Genomic DNA, 19,174 nt, shown 5'->3' with positions numbered 1-19,174 from the left:
GCCACTTGGCGAGCACTATACAATATTTTCACTGTCACTGAATACTGTATGTCGATAGACTTCAACAATGTTCAGGAAGAATTCACCATCACTGGCCCCGCATTGTTCTGCGATTTATCATGTGATGCATGGCTTGCTGAAAATGTGCAATTTCCACTCTCCCTCTCTCACCCCTATCCCCTATTTTTGGATGATATTCTTTCATTATGTGACCCGTCACCTCGGCAGAAATTAAATTTCAAAAAACAAACAAATGAAACGTTTTCTTTACATCACGGCAGGATAGCCGAGAGGTACGCACACTCACTCTAACTTGTGTAGCCTGGGTTTGAATCCTGACTCAGATATAAATTGTCACCCCAGTGTTTCGCAGGCAGGATGATTCATCATCATGTGTGACTTTAAACTGGATGTCACATCTGCCAGAATCCTCCACCTCTCCCCCCTCCCCTGATGCTTTCCCATATCTCTTCTCTTCTCTTCTCTTCTCTTCTCTTCTCTTCTCCTCTCCCCTCTCTCTTTCTTTCCAAACACATCTGGATGGTAATTTTGCCCAGATGGTGGTTATCTCTGCACATATCCGGATGGTTGTTATGTCTGCAGATATCTGGATGGTGGTTATAGCCACACGTATCCGAACGTTAATCTCCGCAGGTATCTGGACGGTGGATATGTTTGGACGGTTATCTCTACATGTGTCTGGACAGTGGTTATCTCCAGACATGTCCGAGTTTTGGTTATCTCTGCATGTATCCGGATGGTGGTTTTGTCTGGATGGTGATCATCTCCCTACGTGTCTGGATTGTGGTTATCTCCACACATATGGTGGTTATCTCTGCATGTATCTGGATGGTGGTTATCTCTGCACTTATCCTGATGGTGGTTATCTCTGCACTTATCCGGATGGTGGTTATCTCCGCACGTATCCGGACGGTGGTTATATCCGCACGTATCCGGACGGTGGATATTTTGGGATGGTGGTTATCTCCCTATGTTTCTGGACGGTGGTTATCTCCAGATGGTGGTTTTGTCCGGAAGGTGGTTATCTTCATACATATCCGGATGGTAGTTATCTCTGCAGATACCTGGATAGTGGTTATGTCCACACGTATCCGAACGTTAATCTCCGCAGGTATCTGGACGGTGGTTATGTTTGGACAGCTATCTCCATACGTGTCTGGACAGTGGTTATCTCCAGACATGTCCGAGTTTTGGTTATCTCTGCGTGTATCCGGATGGTGGTTTTGTCTGGATGGTGATCATCTCCCTACGTGTCTGGATGGTGGTTGTGTCCACACATATGGTGGTTATCTCTGCACGTATCCGGATGGTGGTTATCTCTGCACTTATCCTGATGGTGGTTATCTCTGCACTTATCCGGATGGTGGTTATCACCGCACGTATCCGGACGGTGGTTATCTCCGCACGTATCCGGATGGTGGATATTTTGGGATGGTGGTTATCTCCCTATGTTTCTGGACGGTGGTTATCTCCAGATGGTGGTTTTGTCCGGAAGGTGGTTATCTCCATACATGTCTGGATGGTGATTATCTCCGCACGTATCTGGACAGTGGTTTTGTCTGGAAGGTGGTTATCTCCATATGTGTCTGGATGGTTGGGATGGTGGTTATCTCCCTATGTTTCTGGATGGTGGTTATTTCTGGATGCTGGTTATCTCAATATGTGTCTGGCCGGTGGTTATCTCCCGACATGTCCGGATGAGTTCATGTCTGGAAGGACCCTCCCCTCACACTGCCTTACCACCTTGTCCTCCCCTGATTCTGCCTTCCCTTGCCCTCCCCTCATGCTACCTTCCCCTCATACTGGCTTCCCCCTCCCCTCCCCTCTCCTCACACTTCTTTCACCTCCCTTCATCCTGCCTTCCCTCCCGCCTACCCCCCAAGATGTATCAGTAGTTTATGCTCATGCTTACATACATGGGTGCACCGGGGAGTGGTGAAGGAGAGTCACGTGACCCACCCATGTTCCGATGCGGTGCTGTGCTGTGTTATGCCCGTATCCAGATTAAACCAATTGTTTCCACTTCAGAGTCTTCGTCCCTGTTCATTGAGTACATTACACCCCCTCCCCCACTTCCGTTCTCCCTCCTTCCGCTCTTCCCCACACCTCCTTGCTTCCCCCTCCTTCCTCACTCCCTCACGCTATCCTCCCTCCTCTCTTTCCCCTCACTCTACCCTCCCCCCTCTCCCTCCCCACCCTACTATTCCCATCAGCGAAGCGGAGTTTTATTTGCGAGTATTTAAATTAAGAAGACTGTTTGAATGCCTCGATACCAGTGGTGTTAACTCACCTTTCCTTGTCCCTCACTAAATGTTGCAACAGTAGATCTCATGTGCTGCCTGTGTTACCTGTTCACCTGCAGAGGCCCTGTTAAACTTGTACATAACACAAACTGCAATAATTACAATATGGATCCAAAGCATGGACAATGAATGTCTCACAAGACCCAACATGGACAGACTGTGAAACAAAAAGATGTCAAATGTTAAACCAAGGCAGCCATGTTGGTGTGATACTCACAGGATTCCTTGTACTGGCGAGTCACAAATGGAAAGACCGATCAAAATTTTCCTCGTCCTATTTCTCGAGGCTTCGCAGGGCTCACGGGGAAGGTCAACGCGGTGTTACCGATGCCGGCCTACCGTCATGTCCAAGAGGCCGCTTACTTCCTCCAAGGTGATACATGCCATTGAACACCAAACACGTGGTCTTTAATCTTGAACCCTTCCATCCAAGTCCTGCGTGATCTGAATATTTAAATGGAATGTAAGTGTTGAACATCCACAGTATAGCACCATGCTAAAGTCTGAATCACCATGATGATGTTTTTAAAAGGCATGTAACACACATTTTAACAAGGATACAACAAGGAAATCCAACACAGGTGGAGGCCATTCAGCCCATGATGCCTGCGTGAACACCACACCAACCCATCTACACAAGATCCAAGGAAAAAAATGCAAAAAATGTTTTTAATTAATTAAATTGAAAAAATTGGGTTTCTTTTGTTTTTTTGGAGGTTTTTTTGCATTTTTTTTGTATTCCCCCCTCCCCCTTTTTTCCCCTCTGAGAGGGGGCATGGGCTTGGTTAAAAACACACATCAACCACTCAACCCCCCTTAACAAGACCACCACCAACAGTACTCCGTACACAATCACCCATCAATACTCAAATTCCCTAAAAGTCTTAACATCCCCATACCCCTCTATCTCCATAACTTCCAGGTACCTATCTAATTCTAATTTAAACTTATCTACTTTTTCTGCTGCCACGACCTTTCCAGGGAAGCCATTCCATGCATCAACTACTCCCTTGAGTGAAAGACCCCAATTTTAAATTATACATTCATGGACATGATGTAGAATCTGTTTAATTCAAATAACTAATGGAGTGATTAAAAAAAAAAAAATTCTCTCATTCTCTCAACAGATGGTCATCATAATCGCCATTTTGTGACGCAGATATGGAACATCACGACACAGCATTAAACATCCAGTGGTGGAACACGTATGGGATATCAGCACTAGGGTATGGGATGTCCATTGATAAAATGTCGCTGTAGGTCTTTCGGGAAATTAATATGGCGGCCGGTGTTGCCAATGAAGGCAATCTTTGGTTTTAGTTTTTGATCATGCTGTTAGGTTGTTTACCCCCTGAAGGCAATTCCATGAGCTTGGATTTCGACGCTTTAGTGAAGCGATCCAACATTCAAACACTTTTATCTTTATCCTCTTGATCAGTTCAGCCTCAACTTCAAGGTCGGTGTCCGACTCGGTGTCATGTTCGGTAGCTGAGTCACCTTCATGAAGACATCGGACTCACATTCGTATTGGTAGCCGACTCACCTTCATTTTAACAGGGTTTAACATTTTAACAGGGGGGAGGGTTTAACAGTTCATATCAGCTACAGCTAAACTAACAGGGTTCAGGTTGCATTCGTGGAGGGATAAGTTATAAATCAAGAGGTAGTGTTAATACTGCACAGGAATTTAAAGAATATTGTGTACAGTTTTGCTCACCACATGTAGATAGATAGGAAGGACATCGCTGCCATAGAGCAGGTACAGCGTCGAGCTACGACATCGATTCTGGGCCGAGCTCGATTAGGCCAGAATAATCTCCATCGCAAGGTGGAGAAATGTGCCAAGAAATGAGATCAAACTGCTCAATTTGTCGACAAAGGGATCTTCGTCGATTCTGTTCAAGGAAATGATGTTCTTTCAGAAAGAAAACCTGATGTTCCAGACCCGATCGTGTCTCGTTTCATAAAAAATGGGACAAAATGTGCAAAAATCAACAGAAATCCTGAAAATTTGATAAAACCCTTTAATCTCAGGAACCATATCACTGAGACTGATACAATGGTCCAGAGGCACAAACGCAATTTTGAGAAAATAGAGGAAAAAAATGTCACAAATTGCAGGAATTTGATCAATTGCCCAGATCTCTGGAACCATATGGTCTAGATTGACCACAATTGGCAGAAAGATTTGGTCCATATGTACTGGCATGAAAAAAAGTACGAATCATGGTTCCAGGTAATCCCAGAATGCATTTTTGGGGGCGAAAAGAAATTTCAAACGATTTGCATAAATAGGTAACAAATACAGCAATTTTTTTTTTTAAAATCTTCTGAATGCTGACATCATTCACACTTTCTCATCCGAGCCATCATTTTGAATGAGTTAATCGCCAGGCTCGTCATCCACGTTGGTGCAGTTGTGGCATCTACAAAGTTCCGTGCACTGAAGTCCACGTGATATGTAGGTACACCTCGCTGACTAACAGTTACTTTTCAGGCACGAACAGAAAACGTGCTGGAGAAATGTCTCTGCAGCTGGAGACTGGGTCATCCACAGGATGATCAATTTGTCATGTTCCAATGACCTGCCATGGTTAACTGGGGATGGGGCATCGATGCATTGCATGAGTATGACAGACCTGAGCCTCGTTCTGATGGAGGAGTTGCTCTCTTCATCAAAGACTCTATTCCTCACTCTCCATGCACTGCCCTCACTCCACCACACCCCCAGGAATATCTCTGGCTGCGGCTTCCCCTCCACTCCCACCTCATGTTTACATGTGTACTGTACCGTCCACCAAACAGTGATGACTCCATCTACACCTCACTACCCGAAAACATGGACCAACTTCTATCTTCTCATCCAAACTCTCTCTTCCTCATATGTGGTGACTTCAACTGTCATCATGCCAGTTGGCTGGATGTGGGTATTTCTCTCACCTGTCATGGCACTTCAGCAAAAGCTTTCTGGTACTCATTGGGACTGACTCAATCGGTCAATTTCCCAACCCGGATCTGGTACTCCATTTCTTCTGGATCAGATTTTGACAAATTTCCCTGAAAACATCTGCTGTTCTTCCTTCGCTCCAATCAGTTCTTCTGACCATGTGCTTGTCAAAGTGGACATCTCTCTGGCTATTATCAGACAACCACCTCACCGCCGTCGAGTCTGGCATTTCACTTCGCCCGATTGGCAGGGTCTCCAAGCAGCCATCAAACTTCGAGATTGGTCTCCCATCTCTACTTTCCCCAACATCAACTCCTCCTGGGAATTCTTTCAAAGAAACTTGCCCTCCCTCATGCACAGATTTATCCACTCTCGTCTTCAGTTGTCCAAGCCTTCCTCCCACCCATGGTTCACTGAAGCTTGTGGTGAGGCAGTTGTCCTGAAACAACTTGCCTTTGCCTCATGGAAAGCAAATCCAACTGAGCGTAATCTCAGTTCCTTCCATAAAGCTCGGAACAAGTGTGTAGCTACCCTCAGAAGAGCCAGAAAACAACATCTTTCTCAGCTCAAGTCTGAACTATCAAACCTCTCTCCCTCCACAAAATCCTGGTGGTGTCTAATCAAATCTGTTTCTGGTGTATGTTCCCCCTCCATCCCCCCTCCCTCACCTCAAATGGCCGCACTGCTGATACCACAGGTGAAAAGGCTGAATGCCTAAATTCAGGGTTTGCATCAAAATCTTGAGTCCAAAATCCATCGCTTTCTGGACCAACCTTACCCAGTCGCACCCAACTGTCCCTGGACTCTGTGTCCTTTTCTTCTGACAAGGTGGAGAGCTTGCTGTCAAACCTCGAGTCAGATTCTGCAACCGGTCCAGATGGCATCAGCTCACGTGTCCTAAAAACCTACTCCTCTGCTCTTGCTCATCCTCTCTCTGTTCTATTCACCCTCTCATTTGCTCAAGGTCATCTGCCATCTGCTTGGAAATCAGCAAACATTACCACCCTACATAAAAAGGTGCAAAACAGATTCCTGCAACTACAGACCAATCAGCCTTCTCCCAATCATCAGCAAGGTTATGGAATCCATCATCGCTTCAGATATTAAATCCTTCCTCTTCTCCAATGGCTTGATTTCCGATCATCAATTTGGTTTCAGACCAGGTCACTCTACCCTGGATATGCTGCTTCTGCTCTTCCAACAATGGATGGAGGTACTCAATGCCAGACATGAAATCAGAGCCGTATCCCTGGACATATCACGTGCTTTTGACAGTCTGGCACCCTGCTCACCAAACTCTCTTCCTAAATCCGGATGGTGTCTAAAGGCCATCCCCACTCATGGCTCACAGAATTCCTCTCCTGTCACAGTCAACGTGTGGCCCTAAATGGAGTTCTTTCATCCCCTCTTCCTGTCCAGGCTGGAGTTCCTCAAGGCAGCATTCTGGGCCCTGTTCTTTTTCTGGTTTTCATCAATGATCTCTCCGACTCTCTGGAGAATCCACTTTATCTCTTTGCTGATGATTCCACCCTCTGCCATACCATCTGTCATCCCTCAGACCGGCAACTAGCAGCTTCTTCACTCTCTGCAGATCTGGGTAAAATCACAAACTGGTCCAACACGTGGAGCATGTCTTTTAATCCGGACAAATCTCACATTTTGACTATGTCTCTCTGAAAGGACCGTATGGAAAAATCCCCCATCCACTTTCTCAACAATCCTCTGGAAGAAGTCCTTTCTTTCAAGCTTCTGGGTCTCATTATCTGCAATGATCTTTCCTGGGGAAAGCCACATTTCAAACCTGGCTTCCAAAGCCAGTCTCCGACTGGGAATCCTCTGTCGTGCAAAGTCCTTCCTTGGCCCACCTGAGCTCCTGAGCACATACAAAGCTTTCGTCCACAGCCTGATGGAGTACTGCTCTCCACTCCGGGCTGGTGCTCCTGCCTCCCACTTTTCTCGGCTTCACGCTGTAAAAACCAAGGCATTTCGGATCATCGACATCTCCCGCGATGAGGCTGAGACTTTGGGCCTCTCACTCTCTCACTGCAGGCAGGTCGGTGGTCTTTCTGTCTTCTACCATCTCCTTTCCAGTCTTGCCCCCCCCCTGCTGTGTCTGTGATTTCTCCCAACCCACCCCACTCCAACATATTTCCGCAGGGCGCTCAAGGTCCGCCAACAACCCCTTTCTGGTAGAACAACTAAAATCACGAATCACTGCTCACCTTCACTCTTTCATTCCTCTTTCTTTTTTCCTTTGGAATAAACTCCCTCATTCTGTTCAATCCCATTCTTCCCTCCTTGCCTTCAAAACAGCAGTTCACCACCACAACTTATCTTCCCCCATCCAAAACCATGATCTCTTCTACCCCCGTTAATCCACCCCAAACCCACCTCCTTCAAATTCACTACTTTCCTTCCTGAAAGTCCCTGTAATGTCCATCTTGCGAGTATTTAAATAAAGCCAGAAAACTCTCTCTCTTTCTCTCATGTTCCTATTCCCCATGTTCCCCACCCCATCCCTCTCCCTTCGTCAGATCTCCTAATGTCTCTGTTCCCCACTGTTTTGTCCTTCCCACTCCCGCTCCTCTTGTTTCATGCCCCCCTTGCTGTGTGTTGTGTGTTAGCTCTCATACGAGCCTCGACAAGGTGTACAAAAAAACCCCCAAAAAGCACTGAGCCGATCTGGCTCAAATTTAGCAGCAACGTTCCCCTCTTTACTGGTAACAAGATTGCAAAGCTCATTCTGGTCATATGACTTGAAGTATGTCAAAATGGCCGACTGAGTAAATTTCTTCAAAAATATTATTTTCCAGACCCACCAGTCAGAATGCTCCTAAATTTGGGTTACAACATTATAGTGGAGCAGCAGGGGCCAGAAAAGAGGCTTATTTAGTGAGATATCCACACCAGCAGTACCACATTTTCTAATGTGGTTAATATTGACCACCTACTCTCCCTGTACATGAAAACCAATGATGGCAGTCTGGGAAATGGTGGCATTCTGAGAAATAAGTTAATTAAGGTCGTTGACCCCTGAATTTGGCAATATTTACTAAAACGGCTATAGTTTATATAATTTTCATGTTACAATACCTTGATATACATCAAACTGATCCTAAGACAATATGCTATAACGTGCAATAACAAAAAAAAAAACATGTGGCTGATAAATGTCAGTGCAGAACCAATTTTATTACAAATTTTGCCCCCAACATCCAAATTTCCGCATTTTTCAAATACTTTTAGCATCACTCAGCACATGCATAATATAAAAGTATCAAATATTAAGCATTACAAAGTTTCTCTAGGGTCTTCTGCAATTATTCATACATCATATATTCTATTATCTTAAAGGTAAATCATATTTTCATCACATTTTGTCCAAGATGTCTGAAAATACCTGAAAATGGTATTATTCAATACTCATGGCAAATGACCATTAATTTCATATGAAATATCTTTGAAATAATATATTGTTGTAAGGAATTCTAATTGTTGATGAGTATATCAATAACACACAGGGATAGATCCAGAATTTTTGGAAGGGGTGGGGAAGGGGGTTACAAATACCTATGTACTAACACCCCCTCCCCCCCTTCCTCAATATCACCAAATACATATGCACTAAAAAAAGTGCCACCCCTAAACCCTGAACAAACCCTAAAATAATGCCCCTAACAAAGAATATTGGATTATATAAGATGATCCCATATGCCACAATAATCCTGAGATGACCCCCACATTCCTGAGATGGTCCCCACATGCATGATGGGCACTGCTATAAATAGCATTCTCATCAGCCATGAGTTTACAATGTATATGAAATTAGGTCAGTCACACTTGAACAGATGCGATAGACTACACATTCTGCAGCATGTTTTATGTGACACCTTCTTCTCTGTTAAAATGCAAGTATGAAAATATTTGTTTCTATTTTATTTTTAATTATGAATAGTCTTGTGATGAAGATATATTACCATGTAGCAAATTTTCTGATGGAAAAACATGTGGTATACTGAATATTTTGCCTACAGGCTGTTGAGCTGGGGTTAAATAGTATTGTCATGAGAATGTGTCTAAAATGGAAGTCATTACTTCATAAATTTTATGTAAGGTACATGGTGTTGTGAAAAATAACCCCCCTTAAAGAATACAGTCCTACGAATAGGGTTTATCCAGAGGTCTAAAATACTTATGAATTTACATTGAATTATTTTCAATTTAGTGGATTAAATAGACTTATTCTGCCAAACTATTGGTGACCAATATTTTTTACGCTTGCAGGCAGATCCACATTTTGTCTTAGTGTACTCAAGATTACTTCAACAGCACTGAACAGTCTATTATTACAATATGGATGCAGAATTTGACACTGCTCCCATTGCCAAGAAAGCTAAGGGAGCAGATACCATTGACATTGATAAATAAGTGTCTTTTCTGCACAAAATCCTTTTCATCAAAGGAACAGCCAGTCACTCCAGTTCTTAACAAACTATGGTTCTTATTCTCAGCATGCAGACAACGGAATGGCTCAGTTAGTCAGAAACTTTTGGCCCATGAATCTGATATAATTTCTGGTACAGTGGTGTTCAGGTATCGCAGACAATGCAGATCAACATATGTAAGCCAACATCACATCAGAAGAGCTATTAAAACAGTTGATAACTCTGATGTAGTTTTGGATGATGGTGGTAATTCTAGTGGTGGTAATGGTGATGGTGCAAGTGGTGGGTGTGCAAACCGCTTTACAAGATCCAAGGCATCAGTTGTGAAGTTTGACTGGAAATCTCGCTGTTTCATCTGTAGTGATCCTTGCAGCTCAAAGCACGATTATTTTGGTCCATGGTAGAGTCATCTGTGAAAGATGACCCTGAGCATCCCAACATGTACACCCGAGTTCTTCAAGCTGCAAAGGCTAAGCAAGATGATGACATGATAACCAGACTTTAGGGTGTACCCAATGGTGATCTGGTTGCCATTGAGGCTCGTTACCACAGACAAAAGTCATGCTACATCAACTATGTCAGTGGTCGCTCTATCACTGCAAGTCAGAACAGAAAGCAACAATTTGCTGCACACAGTACATCAGCGAGGAGACTGATCAGTGAGTTTACAGCACCCATCATTGAACTCAGACAAATATTCTTCCTGAGCACCTTGAGAAAGCGGTTCTTGGAGATCCTTGCTGAAGAGCGAGTGGACCATCCAGGTTCATACACATCCTATAATCTCAAAAGACAACTTATAAAAGAGTGGCCAGATGTTGCATTAATGCCACAACCAGGCAAGTCAGATCTTGTTTGTTCTTCAAAGACAACAGTAAGAGATGCTTTACAAAAGGCATATGAGATGTCAAAAGTTTTGAGGGAAGTAGCTGAGGATGAAGAGACAAGTTTGAAGACAGATTTGACATCATCAATGGTCGATGAAAGCATTGTTCACCAGGCTATGGGGATCCTGAGAAGAGGATTCTACCAGATTAACAAGTTGGATGATGAATACTACTCTTCTGCAGAGATGTCCACTGAAGCCAAACAAGAGTTTGTGGATCCCCTCCTTTACACAGCTCTGGGATGGCTCACTGATGAAAATATGCATGTTGAGGCCATTGATATAGCTGACACTGAACCAACACATTCCAAGTACCTGAATATAGCCTGTGACATTATCACCCTGGCAACATCTGTAGCCTCACCTTAACATCTGGGTCTGGCTGTTCACCTTCACCATCATTGTGGCTCCAGACAACTGGTGGATTACATGTACCATATGGGTTATAGTGTGTCCCACACAGAAATTCGGCAGTTTGAAACATCTGCAGCAAACCGTGTCTGCAATCAACAAAAACCAACTGCATGTGGAGCATACATCCCTCCTGAAATCACTCCAAGGGACAGAGGTGGACAGCTTATTGTTGCTGTGGCTGACAATTGGGACCACAACGAACGGACCACCGATGGAAAGCGAACCACACACGCTATGACCAGCATCCTTGTCCAGCGCAGCACTGAACGGATTCATACAGAGTCGCCTCGCATCCAACGTGCACCAGGTCGTACATTCAACACCACTGATGTCCCAGGTATCTAGAACATACTTCCTAAATTCAACCTAGCATAATAAAAATGACATGTCACTTTTTTTCAGCTTTCAAATTGCAATAAAGTTTAGTAAATTATATCCACTTGTTTTATTCTAATTAATTATTGTTTAAGGAGGAGACCTATCAACAGTTCTTCCATACAAGAAACCAACAAAGAGACCAGAACCAAAATTTGAACCACCGGTATCCACTAAGGAAATTATGCTGCAACATAATTCACCAATTGTTGCAAAAGCAAAGGCATCTGAACTAGCCTATGCCCTTGCCAGGAGTGGCCTCTTTCACCAGGAATCCCCTGAACAAGGCACCAGGAATGTTCCTCCATGGGGGCCATTCCATGCAACAATGGAGTCAGAAAGCTCAACGCCAGTCTCTACTGTGGCATTTAACCCAATAATAATGGCCAAACCAACAGATCCTGCTACTGTCTAGGTCAGGTCAGGTATGGGAGCATGTGCCAGAACAGCACGTCGCTGCTTCCACTTTCCGCCGGTACTCCAGGGGCCTCCGTCTGGCCATCCCCCAGGCAGATGCCAGGCCCATCCCCATCTCCTTGAGATGATGGTCAACCTGTTGCAACCATGAGGCACGTGGTCGACCCACTGGCCTCCTCCACTCATGAGACTCCCTCGCTGAGAGAATCTGGTGAGCAGGATCAGAGTCAGGAAAACGAGCCACATGTCCATACAGCCGCAACTGACGCTCACGGACTATGCAGGTAACAAATCTCATCCGAGTCTCTCTCAGCAACCGCTCGTTGGACAAAAATCCGACCAGCGATAGCCAAGGATTCTCTGAAGAGACCTGGTACCAAAGGAATTAAGTCTCCGTCTCAGATCCTTGGTCAGAGTCCAGGTCTCGCACCCATAGAGCAAGACTGGAAGTACCAAGGACCTGAAGACTCGGACTTTCGTCCTCCCGCACAGGTACCGGCAGCGCCACACCCCATGATCCAGTGAATCCATGACTCCCCAGGCCCGACCCAGACGTCTATTGACCTCTGACTCGCAGCCAGCAGAGACATGAATATCACTGCCAAGGTAAGTGAATCTCTCGACGACCTCAACATCCTCACCACAAACAGACACAGACAGGACAGCAGCATCCAAGATGTCACCGAAAGCCTGGATCTTAATTTTGACCCAAGAAACCCGTAATCCCAACGGCTTCGACTCCTCATTCAGCACCTCGAGGGCCCCCAAGAGGATGTCTAAAGTCTCCGCAAAGATGACTGCATCATCTGCAAAGTCAAGGTCCGAGATCTTGACATTCCCAAATGACGCACCGCAACTTGATCTCTCCGACATCCTCCCTAGAATCCAGTCCATACAAGTGCTGAAAAGTGTGGGGGCAAGTACACATCCCTGACGAACTCCAGTAACAACTGGAAATAAGTCAGAGATGGTACCACCACACTTCACAGCACTCTCAGTACCAGAGTAGAGTTCAGACGTCAGATCGATCAGTTTTGGTGGCACCCCACGAAGACCAAGAATCCTCCAGAGGACATCCCGATTCACTGAATCGAATGCTTTACAGAGATCAACATAGGCTGCAAGCAGCCCCTGCCGAAACTCTTGTCTGCGTTCGGTGAGGACACGAAGTGCAAGGATACGGTCAATCGTTGACCTCTTTGGTGTAAAGCCTGACTGCTCTGGACGCTGGTGCTCAAGCAGATGGTGGCGAACCCTGTCGAGAATTATCCGAGCAAAGACCTTGCTCGGCACTGAGAGCAGCGTCACCCCTCGGTAGTTGTTGCAGTCTTGGCGATCACCCTTCCCTTTCCAGAGAGGGACAACAAGGCCCCTCTTCCAGTCAGTTGGGATGATGCCTGTGTTCCAGGCAGAGCACAAAACTGCATGCAACGACACGAGTGCAGCATTTCCACCAGCCTTGAGAAGTTCGGCATGGATGCCACAGATCCCTGGAGCTTTGCCCCGTTTCAACTGGTTCACCGCAGCCCGTGTTTTCACAAGCGAAGGTGGACCACAGTTGATTCGAGGGTCAGCAACAGGGATTGTAACACCCTTGACGTCCAACTCGACAGTTGGGGGATCAGCCTGGTACAACCGCTCAAAGTAACCGGCCCAGCGGGCCTTCACTTCAGACTCCTCTGTCAAGAGCCTACCACTCTCTGCTCGAACTGTAGTGCTCCGAGGGATGGGCTTGGATGAACGTAATGCGCGAATTCCCCTGTAAGCGGGACGAGAATCACCTGTCCACAGGTGATGCTCTACCCCCTCCCAGATTCCTCGCACATAGGCCTCCTTGTCCACCCTCAGTGCACGTACAGTTTTACGCCTCAGCTCCCTGAACAGCTCAGCTCTGCCATTCAGCCTGGCCCTGGGACTCTGGTCAATGGTATCCAGTGTCCCTTGAGAGACAAAATTCTTCTTTGCCCTGCGGTGAGCTCCAAGGCATCCACCGGCAACATCAAGGACGGTGGTCTTGAAGGCGCTCCACAACTCTTCAGGACCCCCCAAAGCACCCAGAACCCCCAAGTGTCCACTCAGCCTGTTTGCAAACTCCTCAGCTACTCTCTCATCCCTGAGCTTGACAACATCCAGCCTCGGCTGGGATGGTACCATTCTCCAGGATTTAAGGTGCAGCTTTAGAGTTGCTACAACAAGCCTGTGGTCAGTATTGAGGAACTGAGCACTCCGGTAGACCCTGCAGTTCTGGATCATCCTCCAACGACCGTCAATGAGGACATGGTCAATCTCCTTTGCCACACCGCCAGCATTGGAATACCAAGTCCAGCGATGAGCTTGTGGGCGCTGAAACCATGAACCAGCCACCCTAAGTCCATGACTTCTTGCAAAGTCAAGGAACTTAGTGCCATTCTGGTTCATAGTTCCTGACCCATGGGGACCAACACACACCTCATAACCATCCCTATCAGTTCCAGTCGATGCATTGAAATCCCCCAAGACTAGAAGTGTATCTCGTCTGGGGCACTGATCAACCACAGACTCGAGTGTGGCGTAGAATGCATCCTTCACGGTGAGATCACTCGCCTCAGTCGGAGCATAAACAGAGACCAGGGAAATGACACCTAAGGAGTTACGAATCCTTAATCTCATAATACGCTCGTTGACCGGTGTTACCTCAATTATCATTGGGGTCAGCTTATTGGACACAGCTACAGCAACTCCTTGGGTATGGTAACCATCAGAGCGACCAGACCAATAGTAGGTGTAACCACCCACCATTATCTCGCCGCAATCCGGTCTCCGAACCTCAGAGAGAGCTGCAATCCTGAGGTCCAAACGCTTGAGCTCAGATGATAACAGAGACAGGTGATCATCCTCTCTTAGGGATAGGACATTCCAGGCACCCACCCGAAGGGACCGCCTCAGGTTAACCCAAGGAGACCGCCGTCTGGTGGACGACACCTCAGCACCACTCCGACACACTCTCCCGCAATCTGACCCAGGGATGTTACCCCGTGGTTTCCCTCCTATCAAAGATTGGGGGTCCCGAAGGCTTTGCCCCAATCCCGTCATCCGGTGAGCTGCCCTGCGAAGGGAAGCTGCGCAGGAGGTACTCCCACGGAGTGGGTTTTCAGATTTTTTTGCGTTTTTGCGTTTTGCGGAATGAAGGGTTTTACGGTGGCTGGAGTGCAAATCCTGCCACCAACCTCCTAATAAGAAGTGACCCAACTGCAGAAGGATGTCCGCAGACACAGTTGGGCACTAGATATGGATGGCCGTTGGCTCACAAGGAGCTCCTCCGCCCTTTGACAGGTTTTGTTTTTAATCCTGCTGGGTGTCCATATCCGAACACCCTCCTCACCAGAAAACCTGGTGGGGGGAGACGGTTGAGTCGCCGACAACCCGACCATGGAACAGGTTAGTACAGGTTTACATGGTACCTGTAGCAGGTCACAGATCGAACCTGACCTGACAGACACAGATCCATGCAACAATGGAGTCAGAAAGCTCAACGCCAGTCTCTACTGTGGCATTTAACCCAATAATAATGGCCAAACCAACAGATCCTGCTACTGTCTACACTACCCTGAAGAGAGCGAAGGAAGCTGCAAATTCGCTGGGGCAACAGCACATTCCCATCTTCTTTGACATGGGGCTGCTTACCAAAGCATATGAAATTGCATGGGCCCATCCTGATGATTTGGGAGGCATCATACCATGTGAAGGGGGAATGCATTTACTGATGTCGGTCTTCTCAGCTGTTGGCTGCCTCTATGGAAATGCTGGGCTGAAACAGCTTCTTTCTGAATCTGGGGTGTATGCCCCAGGGAGCATACAGCAGATGTTGTCTGGAAAAAGACTTTGACAGAGCGCTACATGGTCTTCTACTGGTGGATGAGGCTTTGAACAAAAGATTTCTTCTGCAGTTCAAACGTTGGTGTGAAGAATCAAATCACCTGATCCCACATGAAGTTAACAAAGTGCTCTCAGCCTATTTCGAAGACATCCTAATGTCTGATGTTGTAACACAGCTCACAGAAGTCATCACAAGCAGGCTTGGAGAACTAATTGAGCTCCTTCGGGAGTATGGAAGATCTTGCTCCCCAACTTTTCAGTTTTGGGATGATTTTCTGATGAAAGTGATGTGCCCACTTAAGGTGTTCCTCAGTACAACCAGAAATGGGCTCTGGCACGAGAACCAAATCATAAAGGCCGAGTTTATACCTCTCTTGTTTGCAACAAATCGTACGAACTACTCTCGGTACCTCCCTGTGTCACTACTGATGATGTGCAGGCTACCATCTGAGGTGAAGGCAGCATTTGAACAGGGAGAGTTTGTTGCAAAGCTTTCCCAGGGAAGGTTTAATGCTGTCTGGATGGATTACACTCTGGAAGCAACTGAAAATAAATCCCTGAAAGGGACTGGAGGAATTATTGGTCTGACACTGTGAGGACCCGCTCTAGCAAGATGGTTTTTAGCTCGTCCTGTGACAGCACAGTACTCCATGAAGTTCCAGGAAGCCATTCGTTTTATGGGTCAGAAAAGCAAAAACAAGCAGCCTCGCCAGCACCATGCACAGCAAGGGAATGCTGCCCAAAAGAGGTGGAATGCAGATGTCAAGAAGATGACAGTTATGTTTGATGGGGCTTACGTTGATCCATTTGAGCTGTCTACAGACTCTTCAGGATACTTGGTCAACTTTGCTACTGGAGCAGTTGCACCACCACCGATTCAGGAGAGCATGACAAAAGCCTTGTCCAAGGGAGCAACAATGGCAAAAGCGTTTATTGCTGAGCACTTCATAGTACCTGAAGGAGAAGATATTCCCAAGAAGAGTCTTCATGATACCATCCCAAGATCAACAATCAAGACTATGGCGAACATGCACCAGAAAGTAAAAGTGAAACAGAAGGAAGTGACCATTGATGGTGAAGTGATGTATTTGAGGCTTCTTGCTGTCACTGCTAACAAGAAGGTGCCACTGAAGCGAGTCTTATCATTCGAGAACTCTCCAGTGCCCCTGAGCCTTTTCACAGACGATGGCAACATGACAACCTGTGCTAAGTCAGACTTCATGCACAACCTTGAAGAGCTGGTACCTGGAGAGAAAATTACAACAATACAGAAGAGTGATGTTATCTTCGATGGACATGCATCTATCCAGATGCTGGGAGTTCCAAACACTGTAGAGAAGGTGACTTTCAAGAACATTGCACAAAGGTTCCTTGCCTATATTCTGCACACCAGCAGCACCATTACAGCCAGCAATACCCTAGTCCAGCAAGTGCACATTGTCTTTGACAAATACACCAAGGATAGCATCAAAGCTCAAACCCGTGCAAGGAGAGGTGAAGGACAAGGTCACATGTACCATGTGAAAGGAGATGCACTCATCCCTCAGAACTGGAAGCATTTTTTGACCCATGGAGAGAACAAGGCAAACTTGGCACGGTACTACACACAGTATATCACAGAAAATGCACCAGAGCTATTGAAGGAAGGACAGACCATTTTTGTCAGTGGTGGTCAAGAAGATCAAGCATCTTCTATTACATGTGAAGGAGTAAAATAAGTTAGTTCCTTGTGCTCCAACCAAGAAGAATCAGACACAAGAATCATCCTCCATGCTGTAGCTGCAGCAGATGATGGGGCACAGACTATTGTGGTGTGCAGCCATGATACTGATGTTCTTGTCCTATTAGTTCACCATAGACAAGCAATCAAGACCAAAGAGATCTTCTTTTTGACTGGTCGTGATGGCAGGCACACACAGCTTACCCGTTATATACCTGTGCACACTATCTATGATACACTCACCACTGAACAGCAGACAATTCTTCTGTCAGTCTACACTCTACTACGTGACTGGTTGCGATACGGTAAGCTCTTTTTTCGGCCATGGAAAGCGCACTGCCTTTAGGATAATGATGCAGAAAGCCAACCAGTTCCAGCCTTTTGGTCTGCTAGGATCTGATAAGCAAAACATTTCAAAGGAGATAGAAATGGCAGCCACAAAGTTTGTTGGCTGCATGTATGGCAAGACAAACTGCATGTCATTGAATGCCCTGAAGTGTCAGAAGACTGGACAGAGGAACATCCAGGGAAAGAAACTACCACCAACAGAAGATGCTTTCAGTCTGCATCTACTTCGCTCTGCTTATCAGCTGTTAATATGGAGACAAGCTGCTTACCCTTCTCTAACCTTACCTGATGCAACAGCATATGGCTTCGAACACAGCCCAGGTGGCACTGGTCTGCAGCCTCAAATGATGAGTCAATCGCCAGCTGCTCCAGAGTTGTTCAATGACCTTGTATGTGACTGTCAACCCAATACCTGTGCAGTGGCGTGTTCTTGCTTGGAGAGTGGCCAACCATGCACAGCAGCATGCACCTGTGAAGCCTTTGTGGATGGAGGGGATAAATCATGTTCAAATCCCTTTACTCTCTCTGCATTTTACAGTGATAATTCAGACTCAGATGCAGACTAGATATCAACATATGTAACAATAATGTTGACAGTTTCCTGGCATTTATCTTGGTAACTGATAATTTTGTAAGAAAGATTGCATTTGATGCCAAAAGTGGAGAGTTTGTACAAACAGCCATTATTAGTTCTCAATATTAGTTTGAAATTTATTTGTTGAAAGTTGAAAGTACATTGAAAAATTACCATTTAAAAAATATTTATAGTATATAAGAATTTGTATCCCCCCTCCCCCCATTGACACAAATCCTGGATCCATCCTTGTGTGTTGTTGATATACTCATCAACAAATATAATTCCTTGTGACAATATAATATTTGAAACAAATATTTCTCTTAATAAATATGAAATTAATCAAGTTAATGGTCATTTGCCATGAGTACTGAATAATAGCACTTTCAGGTATTTTCGGGCATCTTGGACAAAATGTGATGAAAATGTGATTTACACTTAAGATAATACAATGTATTATATATGAATAATTGCAGCAGACTCTAGAGAAACTTTGTAATGCTTAATATGTGATACTTTTATATTATGCTTGTGATGAGTGATGCTAAAAGTATATGAAAAATGCGGAAATTAGGATTTTGGGGGCAAAATTTGTAATAAAATTGGTTCTGCACTGACATTTATCAGCCACATGGTTTTTTTTTTGTTATTGCATGTTATAGCCTATTGTCTTAGGATCAGTTTGATGTATATCAAGGTATTGTAACATGAAAATTATATAAACTATAGCCGTTTTAGTAAATATTGCCAAATTCAGGGGTCTATATTCAGGGGTCCAAATCGTATAAATTCCTTCAAAAACCTTTCTCTCTCGACCCACCAGTCGGAATGTGACCAAATTTGGCTTACAACATTAGGATAGGGTCCAG

The 19,174-nt window shown here is 45.4% G+C and overlaps 1 protein-coding gene across 1 annotated transcript in view; it reads left to right on the top strand.

Moving 5' to 3' along the window:
- Nucleotides 1–19,174, top strand: part of LOC147025539 (uncharacterized) — a 70,948-nt gene that overhangs the window by 34,022 nt on the left and 17,752 nt on the right. The window contains 1 exon segment of the mRNA XM_085886576.1: nucleotides 2,544–2,697. Within this exon segment, the coding sequence (XP_085742702.1) occupies nucleotides 2,544–2,697 (154 nt within the window).

Source organism: Eptatretus burgeri, chromosome 6 (genome assembly GCF_056783735.1).
Source record: "Eptatretus burgeri isolate ZD-2024b chromosome 6, Ebu_testis_v1, whole genome shotgun sequence".
Lineage (NCBI taxonomy): Eukaryota > Metazoa > Chordata > Myxini > Myxiniformes > Myxinidae > Eptatretus > Eptatretus burgeri.
This window is presented reverse-complemented; position numbering and strand designations above follow the sequence as displayed.